Source organism: Aythya ferina (assembly GCF_964211825.1).
Source record: "Aythya ferina genome assembly, chromosome: 21".
Taxonomy (NCBI): domain Eukaryota; kingdom Metazoa; phylum Chordata; class Aves; order Anseriformes; family Anatidae; genus Aythya; species Aythya ferina.
The window spans coordinates 3593697-3620704 of NC_140319.1; the positions used below are offsets into that span (position 1 = coordinate 3593697).

The following is a 27008-nucleotide window of genomic DNA, read 5'->3' on the forward strand; positions in this document are numbered from 1 at the left end:
CCAGCCCCGAGGCCGCCTCGCCCTGAGGGGTTTTATGGCCGCCCCGGGGGGATCTGGGGAAGGGGGTGAGGTTTTGGGGCCCTGCTGTCAAGCTGGCGTTTGTGTAAGCTGCAAACCGGGGGCTCAGAGCTTTAAAATGTTTTTTGCCTGAAGAAGCACTCGTGAGGAAGTTGGGGTGAGCGGTGCGACAGCGAGCATCCCGGCGCAGTGACTGGTGTTGCTATAAGTAGGCTGCCCCTCTCTAAATATCTCCTGGGGAATGCAGCGCTTGTCAGGCCGTGGCTGGGGCCTCCCTGTGCGGGCAGAGCAGCGGGGTTGTTGTGGAGGAGCTTGGGTGGAAATGGTGGTGCAGGAGTCAGGTAGGGTAACGGCATCCTCGTGGGAGTGGTTGTGCGTACTTACTATGCAAAACTTAATTTTGCCCTGGTTTGTGTTCAGCTGTTGCGTGACCCTTGGCTTGGAGTTAGAGCGCTGTGGGTTGGGCACCTTACCCACTGCAGCATCTTGTGGTGTTTAAGGAACTAAGGAGCAAAAGGGCTGGGGGGGAGTGTCACAGCCTTATGCAATGATAAGGTCTTATCACAGGGCTGTAGTGCCCCAGGAAGCTAGTTGTTACTTGTACGATTTCATGCTTTTCTGGGACAGCATCCTTCATGCAATGGGTTATGTATTTTGGAGTTAAGAAGTCCAGAGATTTCGGTAACTAAAAGCAGTAACACAAAATGTGTCTGTGAAGAATTTACAGGACTTGATGCCCCGAGCCCCAGCGTAACACCATCATGTCGGGCACTGTATCCATTCTCCAACAATTTGCCAATGGCTTGAAGAGTCGCAGTGAAGAGACGAGGGCGAAAGCTGCCAAGGACCTGCAGCATTATGTCACCATGGAGCTCCGCGAAGTGAGTGCTGCAAATAATTTCTCATCATCTGTCAGATGAGTATAGGGCACTGGCTGGGTGCTTTGGGAATGGACATTTTGGAATACGGAAACTGGCCTTAAAAAGGAGGTGGGGAGTAGCACAGAGCTCTCCTGTGCCCCAGCATTTAGAAGAGGTGAGCAAGCTGGTGACACGGACTGGGTGGTCAAGCACCAGAATAAATAAACTCAGTGGCTCTAGGGCACAAAGAAGAGAAACTCATTTGTGTTTGTGATGTATACAAGGAAATTAAATCAACCATTTAAGTAACCTAGGAAGCATTGTCTTTATGGAGGTTTTGGGGCTGGCAAGGAGGGACAGAATGCTTTGAGCTGATGTGGATTTTTTCTTCTACAGATGAGCCAGGAGGAGTCTACCAGGTTTTATGATCAGCTGAACCATCACATATTTGAGCTGGTCTCTAGCTCTGATGCAAATGAAAGGAAGGGCGGCATTTTGGCTATTGGTAAGTAAAAGTACTGTATGCCTTTGGTGAGTTTTCTCTTCATGTGCCTCCTCTCTTGGGACAGATTTTCCAAAGCAATGAACTTTCGTAAGCAGGGTGTTACGTCTGACTGCTCAGTAAGCTGGGTGCGTGCTTGTTGCTGGGCTATGAAATCTGTCTGTAAGTGTCAGCATGGGAGCTGCTGAGTGCTGAGAGTGGATGAAAACCTGGTGCTTAATGGGCACTGAGCTCTTCTGGGAGTCAAGCATCAAATGCAAGTGCTGATCACGTGAAAATTCTGTTCTCGAGCTCAACTGAGAACAGTTTGTGCTCTTAATTTTATATGCATCACAGTGGGCTGACTTTCTGAACTCTTTTATGCCTGAGTAGATGGATTCTTGTTTAAATTTACCTGCTTCAACAACAGCAGCTCCCATCCCTGGGAGGGGCTCACATGGCTTTGCTTTGACTCTCATCAGCTGCTCTGTCAATTGCTCTGGTTGTGCTTTTGCTGTGATGTGGCAGAGCTGCCTGTGTTTTGACTCTTATGGAAATTAGCTTGGATAAATACCTGTTTTCTGAGCAAGTAGCTTGTTTTGTGGCAGTTACTTTAACAACCAAATAGGAGTTGCCTATGGGTTAGGTTCACAGACATAATCATCCAATCCCAACATGTTTGAAGACAGCGGAAGCCCCTTAGGTAGAGAAATCTTTGTTGACATCTGCTTTTAAGCTGACAGTATCACTTTAAAATTGTTTCTGTGAATTTAGTGCTGTTGAAAGGTGCCGGCTTGACAACCCTGGACACTGATGGCCTCTTTATCTACAGAGCAGGTACAACCCAGGCACTGGCAGTGCAAGCTTCTGCCGCACTGCCCCCTGCCAGCGTGCCTCCACCCTGGCCTGGAGAGACCACCTCCAGGGTTGATGGAGGAGAGCAATTTCCTCGGTCCATTCAGTCTTTGACTTCTCTACTGAGGTGGACCAGCCATGGTAGTTGCATGTGGATGGATGCCTTTCATTTGGGAATGGGTCTGTGGTCCCAGGGTGGACTTTTTTTTTTCTTAAACTAAAAATGGGGAAAATCTATGAAGCTACTTGAAGCATTTTCCCGTCCGCCTAACAAGTTCAGTCTCGAAAGAACGGTGACCTTCTCTTATTACTTGATTTATTTTTTTTTTTCCTGTGGATTTGCAGTTTAGGAAGAGTTAATGGGAATCTTTAAGGAATGGATAGAGAATACTAACTCTCAATCAGGGATTACCTACTGTCTGCTCCACTGATTCTTGTGGACAACCTACAGCACTTGTCCCTTTCTCTACAGCAAGCCTTATCGGTGTTGAAGGAGGTAACGCCACCCGTATTGGCAGGTTTGCAAACTACCTGAGGAACCTTTTACCATCCAATGACCCTGTTGTAATGGAGATGGCCTCCAAGGCTATCGGGCGGCTAGCGATGGCTGGTGACACCTTCACAGCCGAGTACGTGGAGTTTGAGGTGAAGCGAGCTCTGGAGTGGCTGGGGGCTGACAGGAATGAAGGTCGAAGACATGCAGCTGTAAGTCATCCTTTTTGTTGTCGTCACCTGTTGTGGAACGGGGTGGTTAAGCTTGGTTAACAGTGGTAGGAAGTGAGCTTGGAAAGCTGGGGAAAACCTCTGATTGGGAAACAGAGTGGCTGCCAGTCCAGGTCGAAGGATCTGTGACGTTCTTGTAGCAGATACAGTGCTTCTTCATCGCTGCTACCTTAGAAATGCCCATTGACTACATGAGACACCATTGCCCTATGAACTGTAAAAGTACAGAGCTGGATACAGCTCAGGCTCACAGACATTAACAGTTGAAATAAACAGTGCTACGCTCTAGAAAATGAGTTTTGTCCATGGATGTTCATCCTCACAGATTGTTACTGTTTCTCTCCCCACCTCCAGGTTCTTGTCCTGCGTGAGCTGGCAATCAGCGTGCCTACCTTCTTCTTCCAGCAAGTGCAGCCATTCTTTGACAATATTTTTGTGGCTGTGTGGGATCCCAAACAGGCCATTCGAGAGGGAGCTGTTTCTGCCTTAAGAGCCTGCCTTATTCTCACCACTCAACGGGAACCAAAAGAGATGCAGAAGCCTCAGTGGTACAGAGTAAGAAAATAACTTTATTGTGAAACAGCTTCTTCATAATGCAATGCAAATGATCAAGTGCCAGTTTCTATGAAAGTTAAGCTAAGAACCTGCTTCACTTGTGTCAAAACATCTGCTTTATCAGCAGAAAACTGCCTCCCCTGGAAAAGGTTGGAAACATAATGGATTACAAAAGGAGTAGTTCCCTTAGCCCACTCTAAAAGCAAGCAGGAAAATTAATTTTATCAAGAGCCCATTGCTTTATCTGCAGCTCATCTTATGCTCTCGAGTCTGACCTAGTTTTACAGGCACACAGTCTTCCATGTATTGTCATCTTCTCTTACTAGCAGATAAGTTTTTTCTACGCTAGTAAAACTGACTGGATTAGGCACAGATTCTCCTGCCTGATCTTCAGCTTTGCTGCCATTGCCACATGGATTCAAGCTTCATAATATCAATTAAGGTTTGAAAAGTGCAGGCAGATGTTGTGAACTTTGATTCCTCATGGTCAAGTAAGCAACACAGATATTGATGAAATTTGTACCATGGCTTGGCTGGCTGTTTGATTAATGCTGTTAAACATACTGTGTTGCAGAGTCCACAACTTCCGTGTGATTCTTAATTTTGTGGTATTATATTCTCCTCTTGTTCAGTTGAGGTTTGTGGCTATTGGAAAATTACAGGATGTCAGTAACTCTTGACTGGCAATATTACTCCATTTTCACAGGCTTTGCCTCTGTTATGGTCTTTGAGCTTTTTCTTATTTTTTTTTTCTTTCCCCAAGCATACATACGAAGAGGCTGAGAAGGGTTTTGATGAGACTTTGGCCAAGGAGAAAGGAATGAACCGTGATGACCGAATCCATGGTGCCTTATTGATCCTCAATGAGCTAGTGAGAATCAGCAGTATGGAGGGAGAGGTGAGCAAATGAACAAGAGGAGGATTACGGCTTTTGGCTGCCAATTTATTGATTAACAGTTGGTAGCAGCTCAGTAATCTGTGGAAATAATCTTCTGTGTTTGAAATGGGGTTGTTGGGCTGAAAAGTTATCTGAACGTGGACTCAGAGTGTTGATTATTTTAAATTGAGGGGTGTTGGGGAAATAACAGCAGCATGTTTTGGCTGCATAGGTGTCAAGCTCTGATGGAAAGAGTTATTAATTGAATTAATTAAAATGTAAAAGAATTATACAGAATGCAGTTTCTCTTGTTTCATATCAGATACCGAAATATTTTTGCTGGATTTTGCTTAGTTGCTGTTTTCCAGCCATTTGGATATCAGTGGTAAAGGATGCTGCTCAGGAAACGTAGGTAGCACTAGATTGGGCATCTTTTAGCCGGCTACCAAACATGCTTTTCTACTTTGTCTAGCGCCTTAGAGAGGAGATGGAGGAGATCACTCAGCAGCAGCTTGTGCATGACAAGTACTGCAAAGACCTGATGGGCTTTAGTACCAAACCTCGCCACATCACTCCCTTCACTAGCTTCCAGTCTCTTCAGCCCTCTCAGTCAAACGCTTTGGCTGGTCTGCTGGGGTACAGTGCCCACCAAGGAATCATGGGCTTCGCAACCTCACCTGTGCCAGCAAAGTCTACCTTGGTAGAAAGTCGATGCTGCAGGGATCTAATGGAAGAGAAATTTGATCAGGTAAGTGTTCATTCTTGTCTACCAAAATTCACAACACTGGTTCTTGTCATATAATTGCCTGCCTAATAAGGATACAGAGGTCAATGCTGCCTAATACTGAACTGAGGTATCAAACCTGATATTCTGGTTGCGTCACTGTCTGTTAGAGCAATGGTTTAATTTCTTTGGAAGCAGTCTTGATTATCTGTCTTCCTGATAGGTTCTGAAGCCAAATGTCAGTGGAATGCCTTCGGGCACCCAGGTAATAAATGGTCATGCATTACTACCAACAGCCATCCTTCAGAGCTCAATCTGTGTCCTTTCAGGTGTGCCAGTGGGTTCTCAAGTGCAGAACCAGCAAAAATTCTTTGATCCAGATGACAGTTCTCAATCTGCTACCACGGTTGGCAGCTTTCCGTCCTTCGGCATTCACAGGTGAGGAGACAGATGGCTGGATGTTAGTGTTGCTGAAATTGGACTGGAAGTTAGCCAGCTCTCTTTTGTCCAGATGAGTTTGTGCAGGCGATGCAGCAGTAGAAACATTGTGCTTGGAAGATGAGCAGATAAATTCCTCCATGCAAGTGGTGGAAGGGCAGGTGTTTTTTTGTTTGTTTTTTTCAAGGCCAAAATGTTCCTCTGATTTAGTGAATGGATTGAAAGTTATTTTCTGAATTCTGTAATCAGTACCCTAAGAAGTAGAACCTCATTTTTGTCTTTTCTCAGTTCAAACTTATGGTTGCATTCTGCTCTCTTGATTGCAATCCGTATAGCCCTAATATTATCAGCAGAGTTGTTTTCCTCTTTCTGTTACATCTGCCAGGAAATCTCAAGGTAAAATGGGAAATAGCTGCTGCTTTACTGCAGTTCAGTTGATTTATCAAGCAAGTTTAGAAGAACATCTGAGTTGGAGGCATGTCATTAAACTGATCCAAGTAGGTTGGAGAAAGTTTCTGTTGTCTTTGTTATAATGATTGATTGGAAATTTAGAATAACAAGATGCTTGCTTCTTGTTCCTGTATAGAATCTGTAGGAGGTGTCATGGGTCACCTGCTGCAATGTTCTCTTGTAACTCTTTCATTTTGGTGAAATTTATTTAAAAAAAAAAAAAAAAAAGCCTTCTGGGCTTTAGAAATGCTATCATATAGCAGTGTGTTTGCCACTGCTGGTGTCAGCAAATTTTATATTGCAGTGGCTCTCCCCTGGTTTTATACTTGTAAAGGCTTAATTGCAAATTTGATGCAACTACATAAACCTAAAGGACCTCCAATATCTGTTTTGCTCTCTCTTGGTGGCAGCTGATCAGTATCTTCCTGACACTATGAACCATGTTCTCAGCTGTGTGAAGAAGGAGAAGGAGCGTACAGCAGCCTTCCAGGCCTTGGGTTTACTTTCTGTAGCTGTGCGATCTGAGTTTCAAGCTTACCTGCCAAAAGTCCTTGAAATCATAAAGGCAGCTCTTCCACCAAAGGACTTTGCCCACAAGTAAGTATTTGAAGGTTAGGTTTGAGAAGAAACTGAAACACCAGTTTTGTATAATTTTTATCATGTGGAGTGAGATTGCCATGTTAAAATCAAAGGTATTTTTGTTAAGATGGACAACACAAGTAGGATGAGAAAGTGTTTAAAAAATAGCAACTTCTCTTAACTTCTGTGTGGTCCCTTTTCAGGAGGCAAAAGTCTGTTCAGGTTGATGCTACAGTCTTCACCTGTATTAGTATGCTGGCACGAGCCATGGGACCAAGTATCCAACAGGACATCAAAGAGCTTCTGGAACCTATGCTGGCTGTGGGCCTGAGGTAAATACAAGGCACAGGCGCATGTCTTTCTGTCAGCCACTGGATGGCATTGTTGGCTATGCAGAAGGAGATCTTAAAAGTGTTCAGATTGAGAATGAAGATTATTGCTTTTAAGTAGTCTGTATTGATTGCTCTTTCAGAAGAATAATATGTTTTAAGCATCATATGTCCTTTGAATTTCTTAAAAGCATTGGTATCTGCATAAAGTAGTCTTAAAAAAAAAAAAAAAAAAAAAAAACAAACTAATGAATTCAAAAGCAATCTCTGTTACTTCCTACGTTCAAACACATTTGGCAACAACCCGCAAAAATTTAGAAAGCCTCTGAAGGCCTGCAGATCCTTGCTGTATCATATTGACAGGGAAGGAGAATGCTGAATATTTGCACCTAGCTTCTGTCACCTTCAGAGTTCAGCCTGATAGTTCCTATTGGAAATCTCCTAGGTCGTGAATATGTCAATATGGGAGAGTATGGAGAAATCTAAGTAACTCCGTGCTACATGGATGTTTAATGTTACCACCTGGAATTGAATTTAGTTGGTTTTGTGTCTAAAAAGCACAAGTACAAGGAATCACTTAAATTTGTAGTAACATATGCTGCAGTCCAAGTGGTTTGCTCACCAAGTTCATACAAGAACTCAGTTCATATGCCTGAGTTCATACAAGGACCCCTATGCTCTGCTGGTAGGCGTTGCTGCGATGTGCGAATGCCCACAAGTATCTTCTGATAGAGAAGGCATAAAGAAAAAGGTGAAATATGCACCTCTTACTGTTTCTGTTCTAATGACTTTGTCTGCATCTTACCTTCAGCCCTGCTCTAACAGCCGTGCTGTATGACTTGAGTCGTCAGATCCCCCAGCTAAAGAAGGATATCCAGGATGGGCTGCTGAAAATGCTCTCCCTTGTTCTAATGCACAAGCCTCTGCGACATCCAGGCATGCCAAAGGGCCTGGCTCACCAGCTGGCCTCCCCCAGCCTCACCAATATCCCAGAAGCCAGTGACGTGGGTAGTATCACCCTTGCCCTGCGTACACTGGGCAGCTTTGAGTTTGAAGGTAAGAAAGCAGATGAGTAGGGGGTATGGGAAATAAACATTACTGCACTGGAGCACAAATAGCAGGATAACTCAGAATATTCTCTTCAAAATCCTATTCCCAATAAGGCCAGTATTCAAGGGGTAAACCTGTATTAAATTCCCATCTTCTTTCTAGGTCATTCGCTGACTCAGTTTGTGCGGCACTGTGCAGACCACTTCCTGAACAGCGAGCACAAGGAGATCCGGATGGAAGCAGCCCGCACTTGTTCTCGCTTGCTCACGCCTTCCATCCACTTGATCAGTGGCCATGCCCATGTGGTCAGTCAGACAGCAGTGCAGGTTGTGGCTGATGTTCTCAGCAAACTGCTTGTGGTTGGAATAACAGACCCAGGTTAGTTTGGGGTTCAGTGAAATGGATTCTCGTACTGTAAATTCATTTTGCACATGAGCAGGTGAAGATATAATGGTGGTGGTATGGCTTGACCATATTTGACATTAACTTAAGAAACTAGCTTGTTTCTCATGGGTAAAACATTGAGGTAGTGTCTTATGCTGGAGAAGCTCTCGTCGTATTTCTGAAGCTGTGAAGAGTGTTTGAGGCCAGTTGTGAATAAGGGCAATAATAAGAACGGTTTATGGCATTTAAAGAAAAACGAATATGTTCTTGCAGACCCTGATATACGCTTCTGTGTGTTGGCTTCTCTGGATGAGCGATTTGATGCTCACCTTGCCCAGGCGGAAAATTTGCAAGCTCTTTTTGTGGCCCTGAATGATCAAGTATTTGAAATCCGAGAGCTGGCCATCTGTACTGTGGGTCGCCTGAGCAGCATGAACCCTGCTTTTGTCATGCCTTTCCTGCGCAAGATGTTAATCCAGGTAATGGAGAGGGATGGCTGCAGTGAGAATGGAGTATTTGGTAATTGAGATTAAAATGGTGTTAAAGAACTGGGCTACCCAACTGTAGTGAATGCGGGGGGAGTGGGTGGATATATTCATCACTCAGCTTAGCAGGTTTCAGCAAGTCTTTCTTCTTGATAGATGTACTGAAGCTCTAGGGATGTATTAAGGAGGAGAGGATAGTAGTCACTGTTTCACCCACATTAGTCTTTCTGGAGTGCTTTCAGTCTGTATTGAGGAAGAATGTTCTGTGCTGCTTTTAGGTGAATGGATGGTATTGTTTCATCCAGGTAGATCAGTACTGAAGCCATAAATTCCAGTTAATGTTGATTAACTTTAGCTCCATTTAGACATAACTGACTGGACAGAGTGTAAATGTAGAACACCATTTACAAGTGCTGAGATTGCTTTTTCCTTCTGTTGTCACTGGACAGGAGAAAAGGAAATCCAAAGAGTTTTTACCTACCTTTTATCTTCCCTTTCTTATGCTTCTGTTGTCTTTTTTTTTTTTTTTACAGATTCTAACAGAGCTGGAACACAGTGGTGTTGGTAGGATTAAAGAGCAGAGTGCCAGGATGCTGGGTCACCTGGTTTCTAACGCTCCACGCCTCATTCGTCCATATATGGAGCCTATCCTTAAGGTAGAGTGAGGCTCTATCCTTCTCTGTCTCCCTCTCTCACAGACACACATTTTCTCATGGCTTTGGAGTGAGATGATATAGCCAGTGAATGCATGACCCACAGCCTTTGTCAGAAGCTGCTGTTCTGCTTCATTGTAGCAATAGAAAATCAGATTGGTGTGGATGTCGCCTACAGTAATGCATGTATAGCCTAACATATAGACAGTGCAGCCTAACTTGATTCTGGATTTGCACAGCATATGTAAAACCAAGTTTTCATTTACTGTTGAAGTAATCGCCATGATGCAAGGTCAGCCCCTGAGGGATTTTGGGCATAAACAAAAGGAAAGAACATTTTCGGTACTGTATGTACAGCAAGAAGTCTTCTCAACATATTATAATCTGTTCCTCTGTCACCTACCAGGCACTGATAGTGAAACTGAAAGATCCTGATCCAGATCCAAATCCAGGGGTGATTAACAACGTCCTAGCTACCATTGGGGAACTTGCACAGGTAGGGATACTGTAGGTACCTCTTGACCATGCTTGCCAGTTGTCAAGCTTCTGGCAGTGCTAGATGAATAATTTTTTTTGTCATTTTCAATAGGTCAGCGGGCTGGAGATGAGGAAGTGGGTAGATGAACTCTTCATTATAATTATGGATATGCTACAGGACTCCTCCTTGCTGGCTAAAAGACAGGTAAGTTTTTGACAATTTGATAAGGGACTGCAGTGCTTCTTTTGAGAAGTGCTGCAAAATTAACTTTTTGAAGGAAAAGAAGAAAAAAAAGGTGAAGCGGTATTTTTGGAACACTCAGACTCGCTTTTGGTGCCTGTTTGAATTGTAACTCTGAGTAAGGGCAATTAAATCAATCACCTGGTCTAATAAATTGTTGATTATCACTTTCCTTACTATGACTTATTAAAAACACTTGCTATAGAGGCTTTCAAACTACAGACTGGATTGCAGCATGACATACTAGTTTTGAGTAGTGAATTTATTCTTCTCTGCGTTTGATCATTCCAGGTGGCTCTTTGGACACTGGGACAGCTTGTGGCTAGCACTGGTTATGTGGTGGAACCATACAGGAAGTACCCAACTTTACTGGAGGTGCTTCTGAACTTCCTGAAGACCGAGCAGAACCAGGGCACCCGTAGAGAGGTATGAACACAAAGCTGTCTCACAACTGTTTCTATCAGCTCTTTCAAGAGAGCTTTCAAATAAATCCCTCTGAATATCTATATTTAAAGAAAAAAAGGTGAAAGATTATTGTTGTGGCTGATAAAAGTACAATAAGCAAAACTAAAAGGGTAAAAATTGTCAGTGAAATGGCCTCCAGCAGTTGAATGGAAAGGACAGGTGCTTTCTCCAGGCAATCCTTTTATATCCAGGTCTTTTCTCTTTAATTCTCAGCACCTTTCCAAATACCTGGATTCATGTGTTGACTTTTGATTAGTGATGCATTTCTGATTAATTTTCTTTCCATTTCTCTTTTGTCAGGCTATTCGTGTGTTAGGGCTGCTGGGTGCTCTGGACCCCTACAAACACAAAGTGAACATTGGCATGATTGATCAGTCACGTGATGCTTCAGCTGTCAGCCTCTCGGAGTCCAAATCCAGCCAGGATTCTTGTAAGCATCTGGAGAAGCATCTATTTTCACTTCTCTTTCAAATGAATACCTTTGTGATCTACAAACAGACCTTTATTTTATTTTTAATTTATTTATTACCCATTTGTCTTTTTCTTCTGAGCAGATTAGCATGCGTATTTCACTTAGTACTTGGATGCTCCTGAAATGGTATTGGAGAGAATTTAATACGTAGCTTGTGACACTACCTTCTTTCTCCTAGCGGACTACAGTACCAGTGAGATGCTGGTGAACATGGGAAACCTCCCTCTGGATGAATTCTATCCAGCTGTCTCCATGGTGGCACTGATGAGAATTTTCCGAGATCAGTCCTTGTCCCAGCACCACACTATGGTAGTTCAGGCCATCACCTTTATTTTCAAATCCCTTGGGCTGAAGTGTGTGCAGTTCCTGCCCCAGGTCATGCCAACGTTCCTTAATGTAATAAGGGTTTGTGATGGTGCCATCCGAGAGGTGAGTGTACTGGGGATCGCTCCTTCCCTCCTGTTCCCCTGCCCTAAAACAAGAATACATTTAAAAGCAAACGCAACTGGCTTTGGGCATTGCTGTGCTATGTGTTGCTGTCAAGCATGCTGCAGAAGTGAGGTACAGCTCTGCTTTTTCTTTCCTACGAGCGTTTGGTAGAATATCCAGTGGAAACAATTTTTCTGCTGCTTATTAAAATAGTTGCTTCTGAGCATAAACCTTAGATGAACAAAACCTGATCCTGTTTTTTTCATTAAGCTAGTCTTTTTCAGGAAAACAGCTAATGCTGCTCCCAAAGCTTTCAGCGATCTCTGCATTAATGTACTGTTGCAAATAGTTATTATATAGCAGAGGTAGATTCTTTAAGTTTCTGATGCAACCATGTACTTTGACTCATCTGTGAGGAAGAAAATTGAATTTGCTACAGTCTGCTAACATTCAGAGCAGTGTGGGCGTTGATTCCACAGCAGCATTTTCTCTTCCTTCCCACTTAAGTTACAGTTTTAGAAGGAAATGAGAATTGTGTGAAGATGAGAATGGGCCTAATCTGCATCTAACCAGAGATGGCTGCTGTTTGCTGAGCCTTTTTCTCAGGCTGCTGAAAACAATCTCTGGGGTGGAAAGGGCAGTTTGTACTGGTTATTGCTACTGTGTTGTGTACATGGGATGGGTGTTCCCTTGCAGAATCCCAACCCTGCTATAGGGCCACTGTTTTCTCCCAGACTGAACTACTACTCAAATTGGAAGAAAAACCTCTCGTGCCTGGGGTTGAAACTCCTAGACCTGACTAATCTGATTTGCTTGAAAGCTATGCAGTTGTGCACACTCTGTTTAAAAATTTTCAGGTAAAAGAAGATGGTGAAAGTGTACTGGGGAGAAGAGCTGAGGTGGGTACACGTGACACTAAAGCCTAAAGGAGGCAGGTCCTTGTCCTGTATTTAAGCACCCTCTCTCAACACCAACAAAAGGCACAGTACAGGAGCTCAGAGTTCATTTTTGGTAAATATAGGTGTACTGCTCTCACTAAAGAAGCTGATCTTATTTCTTACTCAGTTTTCACAAAACCCTGTAATCTTTCTCTGAGCTCCACTTTCACTGTATCTTGTCACTGTAGTCTTCAAATACTGCATGAATGAATGAAATTTAATATTATAATAATTTACATATTCCTATTTTCCTAGGAAAAAGACTATATACGTGTATTTTATGGACAAGGAGATTTTACCCACATTATTTCATATAAATTTCCAAAATAAATTCATTGCCATGAGTGAATGAAAGACTGTGTTAGGGGAAAAGGAATTGCAAAGCTGTCATAGTATATATGGATAAAATTGTCTCAGTCAAAATTCTCTAATGGTATCAACCATCCTTCAGAAAAAATTGTGATATATCTGGCAATATGTCAAGGACCAAACTCTCTTTCCCAGTAACTTTTCACCAATACATCTTGGTGGGGATGAGGAAGAGTGCAGAAGGAGTATCTTAAAATTTGTTCCAATTTTGCTTACAGGCAGGGGGAAAAGGCTATGGGCTAAATTTTTGGAAGCATTCTTCAAAGATGAATTACAAAGCTCTGTAGTAGCAGAAGTCTTGGAGTTTGTGCTTGCAAGTCTATTCTGACACATTCTAAATTTGCTTACCTAAATGTTTGTGTGCTTGACTGTATAAGGCTTTGAGCCCATCATTTTTTAATACAAGTTTAAAATAAATAATAATAAAATTACCCCTGAGATGAAGCTGCTAAGAATTTAGCCCCAGATTTGGAGCATATAGAAGCTTTGCATGCTGTTTGTTCATTAACTGAGCTTGCAATTTGCTTGTGAAACACAGTTCACCCAGAGTTTCTCTGATGTTTAAATAGCTACATTGATTACTGCTCATTTTTTCCTTCCAGTTCCTGTTCCAGCAGCTAGGGATGTTAGTGTCCTTTGTGAGAAGTCATATTCGGCCCTATATGGATGAAATTGTCACCCTCATGAGAGTGAGTACAATTTTTAAGCCAATGTTTCACTATCAGAAAATGCGGATAGAGCTTCTGTCATTGTCAAATGCATCAATTCCTTCATAAGTTAAGCACAAATTCCGTTTATTTGAAGCAATAATTGCATTTTGAAATAACATCTATTTGGAAAAATAATGTATATTATTTTGAGTAACGGCAATAAGAGCAGCTCCTGGTATTTGCAAGTGCCTGAATTCTTTAGAGTTCTTGGGTTTTTTGTATTTAATACTTTATAATACATAGTTTTAACAAAAGGTGTTTGGAGTTCATAAATAGATGGCATTTCATTTCATTTTCATGTACTGTTTGCAAACACTTAGAGGTCAGGAAAAATCTATTGCCTAGAGGTTGTTTTTAACAGCTCTAAACATACTGGAGAGGCACCAAATGTTTTTAAAACAAACCAGAACCACCCACTTATATAACTACAAGAGAAGTATAGTTCCTCCCTGCAAGCCTGAATTTAACTAGATACTGTCTTCCACAAGCTGCTTTTCTTGCAACTGGTACAGCTCAGCTGAAAGAGAACCACTTTCTTTCTTTCTTTCTTTCTTTTTCTTCTGCAGGACTTCTGGGTCATGAACAACTCCATACAGAGCACAATTATCCTACTTATCGAGCAAATTGTGGTGGCTCTAGGAGGCGAGTTCAAACTCTATCTGCCTCAGCTCATTCCTCACATGTTACGGGTCTTCATGCATGACAATAGTCAGAGTCGTATTGTCTCTGTCAAGGTGAGTGGGAAGCTGCAGCCGGCTGGGTTGATTTGGGGTATTGCTAAGGCAGGTGCAGGCTATGTGCCTTATTCCAGAAAGGCTTCTACAGCTGGTGTGTTGCAAGCAGGTTAGAGATGCAGTTCAGCTTAGGGTGAAATGACACAGACGATAATGTGTTTAAAGTGCAGGGTCAAAGCAACTTTTCACTGGATACTGATTTACTTAGAATGCATCTTTCCTGACTCTGGGTCACATTGGGTCATTTTTCCCTCCAGCTACTGAATGCAATCCAGCTCTTTGGAGCTAACCTGGATGACTACCTTCATTTGTTACTACCTCCCATTGTAAAGCTATTTGATGCCCCAGACGTCCCAGTAGTGGCTCGCAAGTAAGTGTTAGTGGCTCTGCAGACTTTTTTTTTTTTACCTGTGATATTCAGGTTCCTCAGTAGTTGTCCTGGCCATGTGTAAATGAATTACTGCCTAGTTTCTTCCACAGGTTTTCTCTGTGTTAACTCATTACGGAAGGTTATTCTCAGTTGGACATCACAGCACTGTTATTACTTTACTTGGGTGTAGACAGTATTTTTCTGTTTCTCACCTGCCAGAATTTTAGTCTCTGCAACTTGCAAGTTGTCCTGCAAGTGATAGCTGCATTAATGATTTTGGTGACATGTTTTTGGCATTACTGTTGATGGCTAGGAAATCTGAGCATGAATCACTAATATTTTTACATTCTGTTTCTCTTGTACTGTGAGAGATTAGAAGTCTTCCCTTCTTTCTGCTCTGACCTTAGAGCTGCTCTAGAAACAGTGGACCGCTTGACAGAGTCCCTGGATTTTACTGATTATGCTTCACGGATTATTCATCCCATTGTGCGAACACTAGATCAGAGCCCAGAGCTACGAACAACTGCAATGGACACACTTTCCTCTTTGGTATTTCAGTTGGGAAAGAAGGTAATATTCTTCTAAGGCTTGCAAGCTTATAGAGGCAGGAATTGTGTCAAGGATCAAGAACTTAAAGTTGATTGTTTGTAGTACACTCATTCTGGATTTTTAAGGAAAACACGCTTTCCTGCTCTTAGTTGGTTCTGGAATCAGGAGTTACTGAAATCAGACCTTCAGAATTGTTTTCTTATAAGATCAGTCAAAGGTAGATTTTTACTGTTCTTGGTGAGACTGAGTAACCCAGCTTTTGATGCATTCCCCTGTACAGTACCAGATTTTTATCCCGATGGTGAACAAAGTTCTGGTGCGACACAGAATTAACCATCAACGCTATGATGTTCTTATCTGCAGGATTGTAAAGGTGAGCATAAGGATACTTTGGGAATGTTTTCATGTTGAAACTGATGTAGCTGTAGTGAAGGGAGGCTTCGCTTCAAGTTACTCATAAGATGAACAATAGTTGTTGCTGTATGTGTTAAAATATCCTTACAGAGCCATACTTGAGATTACAATGGGAAAATTGATGTCAGCTGGTATCAATTACTTCCTATAGAAAAATCACTACAAGTTCTAGGTATGAACTTGTGTTTGCAACCAGTGTCATTACTTTTTCTCTTGGTTGTTTTTAAATGTGGATTTCCTGAACTGTTTCCACAAGTGCCAGGATTTAATACTAAGGTAACAATGTCTCCTTTTCTGTAATAGGGCTCACGTTTCAAAAACCCAGTAGTTGCTTTGTAATTTGATTAGTATAGGACAAGCAGCATGCTGCTGTCCCAGACCTAGGAGCAAGACAAATAGGAAAGAGTGCTTATTTTCTGTCCTTTAATACTAGGAGCTAATACTTATTAAGTTATCTTAAATGGAAAGGGACTATCATTTGAGTTCACTGGTTTATAAGCTGTAATAATCATTATGAATCACAGTTGTTTGCATCACAACTTGAGCTGTAAGATTAGATAGTGCACTGACTTTATCATCCATTTGGCTTGTAGAAAATTGCTTTTATGTGTGTGGGTGTGATTTTTGTTGTAAACCGTTTTATTGTAGGGTTATACTCTAGCTGATGAAGAGGAGGATCCACTGATTTATCAGCACCGGATGTTAAGAAGCAACCAGGGAGAAACCTTGGCCAGTGGTCCAGTGGAAACAGGTCCAATGAAGAAATTACACGTTAGCACCATCAACTTGCAGAAGGTAGAAGTTCAGCTCTGCACAGCAGGAGTTTGCCACTGAAGGGAGGACCTATTGTGTCTCAACTGAGGAGTTTGTCCAGTGCATCTAAACAACGTTTGTTTACATCTCTTTTCTGTTGCTAGTTCTGGACAAGAACTAAGGTCAAAGTAGTGTCTGAGACTCTCTTTAAAATCAGAAGGTTCTAAGCAACGTAAAAGATAGGAGCAGTTGAATTGCCAGGCTATTAACAACCATGAAGTAATCCTGACACTTTCTCTATATGGGAAGTATGAACAAGACTTCCTTGATTACAAAGAATCATCTATAGCTTCTAGACACATTATTTCAGAGCCCCTGCCTCTTTTTATTAAACCACTTCTCATATCTTCTCTTATATTCTCTTCAAGCCAGCGTAGATCTTAATATAGCTAAATATTAGCTAAGCTACTTTCAACAGTAAATGTATGCAGCACTCAGTGCAATAGCAGGATGGATTAGTTTGAAAATGCTGGATTTAGAAATGTAATTCGAAATGCATTAAGTATTTTTAAGCTGATCTTTCAACAGTGGTTTCATCTCTTGATGTATTTTTGTAGGGAAAGAATTATTCATGTTAAATATTTGTCATGACAGGAATACATTTAGGGAAGATTTCTTAGAAATTAGACTGAACAACTGCAAATGATTTGGACAAGGTAAATGGATTTCAGGGAATTGAAAAGGGAATTTCAGAAATGTGATTTGGAGCTATGAAGAAGTAATTCTGCCTGGTGATGGATTTCTTCTGCTTTTGGATTGTGCTTCATTTGAAGTTAAATTGTCTTGCTTTATACTTCAGGCCTGGGGAGCAGCAAGAAGAGTCTCCAAAGATGACTGGTTAGAGTGGTTAAGAAGACTGAGTTTGGAGCTGCTCAAAGATTCCTCCTCACCGTCCTTGCGCTCATGCTGGGCCCTGGCTCAGGCGTATAATCCCATGGCTCGGTAGAGTATTTACATGTTTTTCAGATCACTTGAAATTACAGATGCAAGCCAGAGATCGTAAGGAGAAAGTTACTTAAAAGCTGTTAGGTTCCATAATAGGGATAGATCCTGCTTTGGGACAAATCAAATAGTTGGCAACTTGATTTTATTTCCAGCCTTCACAATTGGCAGCTCCATGATATGCACAAAATCTTTCAGTGGAGTTCTTCGTATTAGTTGAGAAATAACATAAGGCACATAAAAGCGAAGTTGGAAAAACAGCAGAGTATGAAATAGCTTCAAGGATCTGCTGTGGGTGGATAAAAATTCTTCTGAAGGGAATAAGCTGCTGGGCATTATTTCTTTTGCAACCAGTATCTGGCGAAACTTAATGTTGCTGTAAGGAGTTGCTTGTGTATCTCTGCATGATGGCATAGCCTTGTCATCTAAGTGCATAAGAATCTGACTACTGCTGTTCATCCCTGGTTTAATTTTGTCTTAATGTAAGCTTTATCACTTACAAAATAGAAGAGGAGACAACGTGATGAAAGGTCAGCACTTCCTAGGGAGGCAGAAGTAATGCTAGTGTCCTCAATGCATATTTACAAATGCATCTCAAACTCATTTCACAGTATTTTTTCAGAGTGTTAGCAGTGACAAGGGCTCTAACTTTCTGTTTTTTTCATCACCCTGCCTTGTCTCTTCTCAAGCTTTGCCACAAATACAGTCTCCAGCTATTGCAGTCCTCTAGTGAGCACTGAAAGTGTGTCTGTGTGTGTGTCCAGAGAAATGACCAATCATCCTGTTCAGTGCTGCTCTGGAGAGTCTGTCCTAATGTAAAACAATTGCTAGCATATGATAGTACAACATTGTACTACGGCAGTGTCTCATCCTATTATGTATTCTTAAAATGCAATATTTGGTGCAGAAGTTAGCTTTTGTAAAAGCTAACCACTATGTATCGCAGGTAGAGAGATATAGGTAGTTTTCTCTGAGTAAACGGGCAAGTACCCTGTCAAATATACTTTCTCATCCCTACCTCTTGCTCTTTTTGTTTTCCTTTTCAGAGATCTTTTCAATGCTGCTTTTGTTTCATGCTGGTCTGAATTGAATGAAGACCAGCAGGATGAGTTGATCCGAAGCATTGAACTGGCCCTGACTTCTCAGGACATCGCAGAGGTTACTCAGACGCTGCTGAACTTGGCAGAGTTCATGGAGCACAGCGACAAGGTAGAGATGCTGTCAGGCAACTCTTTTTTCTAATTCTGGCTAGCTGGCTGCTATCTAGTATATGGAAAGGGTGTGAAGAATTCATGTATACTTCCCTCTCTCTCGTACTCAGTTTGCTTTTGATATTTGTGATTTTACCCAGGGTCCATTGCCTCTGAGAGATGATAATGGCATTGTCCTCCTGGGTGAAAGAGCAGCAAAATGTCGAGCATATGCCAAGGCCCTTCACTACAAGGAGCTGGAATTTCAAAAGGGTCCCACCCCAGCCATTCTAGAGTCTCTTATCAGGTAGGACCACAACTGATGAGGTTTCTGTTTTCATATCAGTACCCAGTTTAGGATACCATCAGGATGAATCTAGATAATTCTTAGGATTTCATTTTCTGCCACAAGACTCTGTTGTAGGCTTACCAACTTTGCTTGCATGCTCCTAGCTGCTAAGTTCTGCCCTTTTACTATGTGATTAAAATTCCAATAGAAGCCACAGGAAGTGGAAAGGATGGGGGAGTTTTCTGATTTCCACCTCTCACCCTTCAGGTTCTAATTTTTTGGAGCTGTGCTTTCTTGTTTTTTGTTTTGTTTTCTCCCCTTCTATATTCTTTCATCCTTAGTCCCCCGTTACATTTCTGAGGAAAAATACAGAATTCAGTGTGTTCCCTTTACTGGTATCAGTCATTTGTGCAGCTGTTACCTCTGTATCAAAAGGCAAGTTAAGGAGCAAAGACTTGAAGTAAGTAAGAGTTAAAAATGAAAGACAATTTTTTATTAGAAATTAAAGCGTTTAGAAGTTTTTAAAATCCACTTTATAGACCACGGTTAAAGTAGTTCCAACTATAGTTCCATGCAGTTGAAATTTACAGTATTAATAGTCAAACGTACATAAAGCAGTTCCCGAGACACTATCTCCCATTTCACACAAGACTGAACAATTTAAATTAGACTCAAGTCCTCTGTAAGGTTAATAAAAATATTAACCATAACTATCTTTTCCAACGTATTCAATCAACAGTATAGCTATGGGAGGAGTCTTTGTTTTTTAAATGTTATTTGCAGCACTGTGTTACATAAGGGAGAAACAACATACTGATTTACAACGTGAAATCTCTTAACTTTTAATTGGGTAATATACAGAACAGATTTTATTATTTCTCAGGCTGGTATATTAGCATATGATTTAATAACTTCTGGTGTGTAGTAGTGTTTTGCTTTTTGGAAACATTGGTTTTAAGTGTTAAGTTTGAGTTGAGTTTGTTGGTTGGGTTTGGGATTTTCTTGGCTAACTTACTGTTCTCCTTTTCCTAACTGACATATAGCACACCTATGTTCTAACATGAACGTAATTTGATGGCAGCCCAGGAAGCAGCATTTCAGTTGTCAGGCTTTAGGCGGTCTCTGAACAGGAATAAGTATTGTAGAGAAAAGTCCTTCCTCCGCAGTTCTACCTGCTGAATGCAGCCCTCTGTGAGGACTTATTTGAGACAACAGCTGGAGATGGCAGTAACACATCAGAAGAGAACCTGTGCAATATTAGTTTATCCAAAGTTTTTTAGCTTAATTTTTTTCCTCTGTGGGAATGTAAGCCATTTACCATATGCTAAAGAAAGGTGCATCGAGGACAATTCTTATTGGTGATTCCTTTTTCTAGAAACCACTGCCATTTTTGTGATTTCAGTCCCTCTTGAAAGGAGTTACTCAGCAATGTTTATTCTAGACACTGATGGAATGGGAATCAGGAGGCTTTCTTTTTGCAGTCCTTGTGTAGCTGGTTAATGCAATCCGCTAGTTGCAGCACTAGTGAGAACACCAGTAAGTTTTCTGAAGGTGCTGTAAGTGCGGGAGGTATTTTACATTTTGTCCTAAACTATTATAACACAGTATTTATCCCTTTGGAGGGTCTTAAGAGGATGAGATAAGTTTGAGCCCTGATAACACTAGTGACTGTCTGGTGTTTAGTGTTCCTCAGTGACTATGTGTGTACATAGTTTGTAGTTGTTGCGCAGATGAAGTGGACAATTATATGGTGGGTTTCGTGTTGACAGCTGCCCACCTTCTTGGTAGTGGCATCACTTAGCTGTATGATCAAATATTGCTTTCTTCTATGGCTTGAAATCTTCTGGTCGGATCTTCATCTCAACCCTTTTTAGGGAATAGGTTGATCCATGCCACCCGTACCAGGTGATACCGTCCATGTTTTTGGTGTGTTCTCCTTTGCGGTAGTAAACCCCATTCAGATTGGAATCTGTGCAGCAGTTGTACCAATATCCACCTTTTCAGAAAACAAATTAACAGATTCCGGGTGAGCCATTTATTTAGAACAGGTATGTTTTCTATTAATAACATGAATTATTGCTGTTTGCTAAGGAAAGTGTCCAGAGTGCATATTTAATCTCAGTCTGTGGCCCTAATACAGGTAAATGGAAAACTTAACATAAATACTGAGTACATAGAGGCTTTACAGTCAAACAGTTAAATTAGTTCATTAGCTTTTCATTTGGTTGATTGTTCCTCTTAAAATATTTCCTTGCCATGTTTCTGTCTCTGACTCTGAGAGTTAGCATAGGAAGTAAATTTGGTTTCTTAGTATGGTCACGTTAAGGCCACTAGAAGATTTCTGGACTGCCACTAAGCTGCATTATTTTGGGATAGATATCAACAGTTTTATTTGTGTGTCAGACAGGGGTGGAACAGAAAATTTTAAAGTGTAAGATGCAACGGAGAAAGTTACATGAGGTCTGTCACAAAGATGAAGATAACAGATCGAATGAAGAGTGTAACTTCCTGAGAGGTTTTTAATAGAGTAGGAATAGAGATTATAATTCAGGTTGAACCTTGAGATGGGCATAGCTCCCCAGGAGAGTATTTACAAGTCCCTAATACTTGAAACTTCATTAAAATATTTAAAAACAAAAACCCTTTTAGATATACTGAAACAATTTCCTACATCGTTGAATTGCACCAACATCTGAGATAGTCCGGCAAATGAGGCAGTAATAGGCTGGCTAACGGTATGTGGATGTGAGAGCGGGCACTAAATCATTCGAAGAGCACTGATGTTTATAACATACAGGCTGGCTGTGCTTAAATCATAGGATCATATCACAGAATCATAGAATAGCTTAGGTTGGAAAGGACCTTAAAGATCACCTAGTTCCAACCCCCATACCATGGGCAGGGATGCCACACACTAGATCAAGCTGCCCAGGGCCTCATCTAATGTGGTTTTGAACACCTTCAGGGATGGGGCATCCACAGCTTCTCTGGGCAACCTGGTCCAGTGCCTCACCGCCGCCTGAGTGAAGAATTTCCTCCTAAATTCCTCCTGATTTCCTAAATGAGCTTTAATAGCCAGATCTCACATGTAACTGACAAGCGTGTGACCAGTTCTGGAATACCTTTCCCTTGATTTTGCCATCTAGGTGCTAGTTATTTTGCAAGAGTCCTGTGCACTCAGCAAATTACCCAGAGAGCTCGCTGAGGCCTGGAAGGCACTTGGGTGCTTTACCTTTACGGAACTGGGCACAGTCATCCACGCACTTGTCGTTATCCTTGTCCTTTGTGCTGAAGGCTGTGTTGTTGTGGTACCTGAGGGAGTCACGCCCTGTGTTGCCGGTGTAGTTCCCCACAAACAGACGGTAGCTGTTTAATTCATTGCTCAGGGTGAATTGCTTGTACTGCGCATAGCGTATGTTACCTTCCCAGTCCTGTCACAGAACAGTGAGGAAATAAGCCTTAGAATAGGTTTGAAAATAATCCACAGTCTAGTGATATACAGCACACATTGCATGTCATTTCTCAGTCCTAGTTTTTTTATGCACCTTTTCTATCTCAGGAATGCACTGCTGAAACTTCTCTGCTAAGACAAAGAAACTTCCCTGAGCCAAGCCTCATATTTCCAAGTCTTCTCTGCACTGATAATGAACAAGATGTATGGAAACCTACTGTGCACCTCGTACATTTAACACCCTTGTTTGATAGTGTGCTACCTCAAGTCACTTTGTTCTCTATGAAAGAGCAATTTCTAGATTTTCAGCTCATCTTTTCCCTTGTACATGGCCCATCCTTCAAAGTTATTGTGCCAGCCATAAGCTAGTCCAAGTCAAAACCAAGCCATTATTAGACTGTAGAAATTTTGGGGTGTAATACAATGCAATCCGTTTTGTACACAGACTGAAAAGAAGTGCTGCAAAAGGAGAAGACTCAGCCTTTAAATCTTTATCAGATACCTAAGTGAATCTTTAAATCTGAGGTGGTCAGCAGGTAGATTTCTGTCTGCAGTAGATTCTGCAGGATTCTCTAGAGCTCATACATTCCTGAAGACACAGTCTGTATGGAGACTGAAGGCTGTACTAATGACTTTGCTTGCTGGAGAACATAATTTTGCCTTGTCCTTGAATCTGTCACTAGGTCCCTCCTACCTCCTTCTCCTATAATTAAAGCATGTAAATTCCTTGGACCTTCTATAGAGATAGGAGATGGTATCTGCTACAGAAGAATCACTTCATAAAGAAAGAAAAGAAACAATTGGGCTGCTGAGACCGAGAGCAAATTAATTACCTCCAACTCCACTCGCAGAACAGTGGGCCGTCTTGAAAGTCGGTAGATGTTTTCATTTCCTAGCCAGAAATCTCCCCGAATATTGCCAAATCCTTCCTTGTATTGTTTCCAGTCCCTATTGAAAGATGTCAAACCAACTTTACGTCTTTGGATGATAGTCCAGCCACCTCCATCTGTCTCCATGTCACAAAACACCTAGAACAGGGAAAATGTAGTGCTTACCAGTAGGCTTAGGAAGCTTAATTTCTTCTGAAATGAGACAAGAAACAGTTCTGTTGTAGATTTCACAGGTTGAAGAACTTCCTGTTTTGTTTAAAAGCTTTTTAACAAGAAGAAAAAATTCTGCTATCTGAACTTTTTCCATTTTTCCTACTCAAAACTACATCCCTTCCAAATTTGCCTACATAAAAATGATGGTTCAAAGTGCAGAGCATCATAACTCATGCTCTCTTCCTTTCTGTAGTAGATAAGGGTTTTTTTGATTATATTTCAAAAGACATGCAATATACAGTGTGGACTTGACATCCTTACCTCCAGCTCTGGACTCCCCAGAAATTCATCAGGAGGTAGCTTGTAAACCCCAGAGATTCGGTAGTTCCTCTGATAAAGTGATGAGCAGTCATAGACAGCATCTACTTGAATCGGAACCAGAAAGTAAGAATCTGAACAATAAGAATAACCCCCTCCTATGTGTATAGTTTCTGTAAAGCTTAATTTTGGTACAAGGAGTAATTAAGAGAATAAGACTTCCTGCAAGTCTGTCTTCCTGAAATGGTTTACTTTTGATCGATGCATGCATTAGAACGAAGGCGAGAGCACTGGGACCTCAAGTGATGTGTTTTTTGTGTGTGTGTGTATTATTTTTTATTTTACCTCTCCTATCCAAAGAGAGATCTTAGTAGTTTTCTTTTCTTATTGCATGCGTGTGTGTTTTGGAAGGTAAGAAGGTATTTATTTTCTGTCCTGTTGTCTGTCAGTCCTCCCCTTGCCCAACCACCCCCAAAAAATAAAGGCTTATCCGGTAGAATGGATAGGCCTGCTGCCAGGTGCCTGTTTTGATTGTGTGCTTGGACAGGTTAGCTGAGTTTTGTGGGTGAGGCATATTAACTTAGCAGTTTTTGTACCAGAGCCTGTGACTGAGGCAGTGGCTTTTAAGTTGCAGTCAGTCTCTGCAAGCCTCCTTTCCTTCCTGTGCAGGAGCTGACTTGAAGCTGGTGATGTGCACAGGTATTCTGAGGAAGATAAACTAGGTGAAGCAGGGCTTTATCCGTTCTGACAGTTTTCAATTTAGTACAGACTAAACATCTCTTACTTGGTGGAGTGAGACATGTCTGTTTAAATACCTTCTGGGCCAATTTCTTCTGTTATTTTTTCCATACCTTTACTACAGCTCCAATGAGATTCATTCATGGTAAAATCTTTAAGACCTACTGTAAACATCGAGTGGTGTGTCAAAACTAACCAAATGGAACTTCTTGCAAGCAGAATATAGTGAATAGATTTAGAATTTTTTTTCTTTGCATTAAAAAAAAATAATCCAAATTAATTTTTTTTTTTTTTTTTTTTTGCAAATCCAGTCATCCCAGACAACAGCAATCTTTTTAAGGAAGTTTTAAGCTTGTTGAAATTAATTTCCTTTTAAAAGAAAAGCCAATAAAACCTAGAAATTTCTTTACAGGTATATGAGCTACAGAATGCACCTGCATTCCACATTTATTACAGGCCTGTGCAATCACTGTGTGCAATAAAATCTTCCCCCAGGGAAGAGAGAATTTTTGAACAATTTAAATGTGTTTTGGCTAGGCTTGTACCCAGCTTGCATCATCTCTACCATCGGATTTTTGAGAATTATTCAAATAATGGATCACTCTTTTACTCTGGCTCAGAGATAATCATAAAGACACAATTACAAATCTACAATGATACTTAGAGATCATTTCTAATCGTTTTACCCTCTTCTGGTCCCCTTATCAGCACTGTGAGCTGAAAGGATATTACTGCCAGAGCCATTCCCTGACAAAGGCAGCTCCCTTTCTTGGAGTGGTACTTCAGTGCTCAGAAAATGAGGTATTAGACCAAGTTCATCACTGTGTTAGCACACTATGCTCAGTTTTTCCACTCCCTGATAACAGACATACAGGTAATAAAATATAGCTGGATCTTTGGACATCTGACATGAAGTTGAATTGCTTTCCCTCAGGATCACCTGCCTATGAAGTACTTTAAGCAGAAATATTCAGAATGCATACTTGATAATCACATTAGTGGGACATGCTAGCATTAAGAACTAATTATTATTTAATTTTTTGCATTAAGAGTTGCATCTTGGGAGCTTGGAGTCTCCCTCCTTACCAGCTGAAGTTTGTGTGACCGTCTGAGCTGCCTGGAGTTGCATGATATCTATCTGGTTGTTCATTTCAGAGTATTTGCTCTCAGCATCAACGAGGCGGGACTCCATCTGCTTGGTGCTTCCTTCCAGCTCCATCACTTGCATGACCACATTCACCCAGTCACCTTCCTGCTTCTTGCTCAGCTCCTGCAGCATTCTGCTCAGGTTGGCTACTTGCAACTTGAGCTCTTTAATCTCATCACAGCAGCCTGTCATCTTGGACTGTGCATTCCCATTGATCGTCCTCCTTTTGGGAGGCTTTTGCAGCAGTGCTGGATAGATCACCACAGACACGGTGATAATGCAGAGCCACGCCAGCTGAGCAGTCGATCTTCCTGGCATTTTTGCTTACAGTAACAGAAAACTTCCAGCTGACTGTGAGTCGTCTGAATGCAGCTGGGGTAGGTATGAAAGTTTCAGCAAGTGCCACAGCAGGCTGGTACCTAGCTTTCTTCCAATGAAGTGAGTCTCTGAAGGTGGAGCCTGAAGAAGCAGCCTTTTTTCAGACCCCTCCTGTCAGAGTCTGTGCACTTCAGAAGTTTGTCTCAGAGCATCTTAAATAGTATTTTTCTGTTTACTTCCACCCCCCTGGAGCTATGTGGAACTTTCTGGCTCCTCCCTGTTCATCTGTTCATATCAGGTGTTTACAGAGTGAAATTGGAACAGGTTTCTGCCCAGAAAGGTTGGGGAGAGCCGGCAAGACTTCACTCAGCTCTGTCCCAAAGGGGTGTGGAAGAGGGACAGGAAATGAGGAAAGTTTCCAGTAATTATTGCCTATTGGATTGTAGCCCTCTTGGTGACTAACTCTGGCACTACACTAACATAAGAGCCTTAGAGGTCCAGGACATGAAAAGTCTGTCCAAACAACGTGAGTTTTAAAAAGTTCAAGGAAGGTAGCTCCCTAGCAGGTACCCCTAGCTGCAACAAGTCCTACTAACATATTGCCCAGAAATTGTGCGTGGGGTAATAACTCTATGCAATATTCCTGCAATATTTCTTAATTTGGGGAATATTTTAACAAATTCACCGGTTTAGCATCTAATCCTCCTCTCTCTGGACACTGTCTCTGAAGTACTTGTTTTGTAGAATTCAGTGCTGGTCTTACCAGAGAGGGGATATCTAAGGGTGGAGTGCACAGAAGTCTGCAAAATAGGTAAATCAAAACCCATGCTTCAGTTTACCCATAGTGGACAAGCAAGAGGACATTAATGTGAAAGACAGTGATTCAAATTGACAGGAGATGTGTTTGTTTGTTTTTTTTTCCTGTTTTTTTTTTTTTTGTTTGTTTGTTTGTTTTTTGTTTTTTTACAGGAACCAATCAGTCTAACTCCAGTGTAATGGAGGCTAGTTTATTAATACAATTTTAAGAGAGGAAGATCATCTGTGGGTAATTAAAATGCCCATGGCTATGTAAAGTCTAAAGAATTCCTGAATCTTTAGACATTCAGAGTATAGGTCAAACATCAGCTGAC

At 41.5% G+C, this 27008-nt stretch overlaps 2 protein-coding genes across 4 annotated transcripts in view; one reads left to right on the forward strand and one right to left on the reverse strand.

Annotated features, from left to right (window-relative positions):
* Positions 1 to 27008, forward strand: part of MTOR (mechanistic target of rapamycin kinase) — a 65124-nt gene that overhangs the window by 356 nt on the left and 37760 nt on the right. The window contains exons 2-29 of one of the 2 annotated variants that reach the window (XM_084495407.1): positions 737 to 899; positions 1275 to 1383; positions 2687 to 2919; positions 3292 to 3492; positions 4256 to 4390; positions 4842 to 5117; positions 5423 to 5531; positions 6392 to 6578; positions 6764 to 6892; positions 7701 to 7945; positions 8102 to 8317; positions 8597 to 8802; positions 9342 to 9464; positions 9868 to 9957; positions 10051 to 10143; positions 10471 to 10605; positions 10945 to 11074; positions 11295 to 11545; positions 12403 to 12444; positions 13455 to 13541; positions 14129 to 14296; positions 14554 to 14666; positions 15074 to 15236; positions 15496 to 15588; positions 16278 to 16424; positions 17242 to 17384; positions 18431 to 18593; positions 18736 to 18881. In XM_084495407.1, coding sequence (XP_084351533.1) covers positions 780 to 899; positions 1275 to 1383; positions 2687 to 2919; positions 3292 to 3492; positions 4256 to 4390; positions 4842 to 5117; positions 5423 to 5531; positions 6392 to 6578; positions 6764 to 6892; positions 7701 to 7945; positions 8102 to 8317; positions 8597 to 8802; positions 9342 to 9464; positions 9868 to 9957; positions 10051 to 10143; positions 10471 to 10605; positions 10945 to 11074; positions 11295 to 11545; positions 12403 to 12444; positions 13455 to 13541; positions 14129 to 14296; positions 14554 to 14666; positions 15074 to 15236; positions 15496 to 15588; positions 16278 to 16424; positions 17242 to 17384; positions 18431 to 18593; positions 18736 to 18881 — 4253 coding nt within the window. In that variant the 5' untranslated portion in view covers positions 737 to 779. The remainder of the gene's footprint in view (positions 1 to 736; positions 900 to 1274; positions 1384 to 2686; positions 2920 to 3291; positions 3493 to 4255; positions 4391 to 4841; positions 5118 to 5422; positions 5532 to 6391; positions 6579 to 6763; positions 6893 to 7700; positions 7946 to 8101; positions 8318 to 8596; positions 8803 to 9341; positions 9465 to 9867; positions 9958 to 10050; positions 10144 to 10470; positions 10606 to 10944; positions 11075 to 11294; positions 11546 to 12402; positions 12445 to 13454; positions 13542 to 14128; positions 14297 to 14553; positions 14667 to 15073; positions 15237 to 15495; positions 15589 to 16277; positions 16425 to 17241; positions 17385 to 18430; positions 18594 to 18735; positions 18882 to 27008) is intronic. The other variant, XM_084495408.1, reaches the window with a different exon arrangement.
* ANGPTL7 (angiopoietin like 7) lies at positions 19335 to 26464 on the reverse strand. 2 transcript variants are annotated; one of them, XM_084495410.1, is made up of 5 exons: positions 25500 to 26464; positions 23679 to 23779; positions 23148 to 23342; positions 22096 to 22294; positions 19335 to 20859 (listed from the first exon to the last, which is right to left on the reverse strand). In XM_084495410.1, the coding sequence occupies exons 1-5, from the start codon at positions 25876 to 25878 to the stop codon at positions 20690 to 20692; spliced, it is 1044 nt and encodes a 347-aa protein (XP_084351536.1). In that variant the 5' UTR covers positions 25879 to 26464; the 3' UTR covers positions 19335 to 20689. The 2 variants fall into 2 exon arrangements, with proteins under 2 accessions (XP_084351536.1, XP_084351535.1); XM_084495409.1 differs by having other exon boundaries at positions 23679 to 23782.

What these genes read in the sequence shown, in the direction of transcription:
- ANGPTL7 (XM_084495409.1), bottom strand. Translation starts at nt 25,878, where the DNA reads ATGCCAGGAAGATCGACTGCTCAGCTGGCGTGGCTCTGCATTATCACC. An exon ending in TGGGGAGTCCAGAGCTGGAG is followed by an intron (nt 23,343 to 23,678) that starts GTAAGGATGTCA and finishes TCCCTGTTCTAG; the next exon opens with GTGTTTTGTGACATGGAGAC. An exon ending in CTGTGCCCAGTTCCGTAAAG is followed by an intron (nt 20,860 to 22,095) that starts GTAAAGCACCCA and finishes TTTTCTGAAAAG; the next exon opens with GTGGATATTGGTACAACTGC.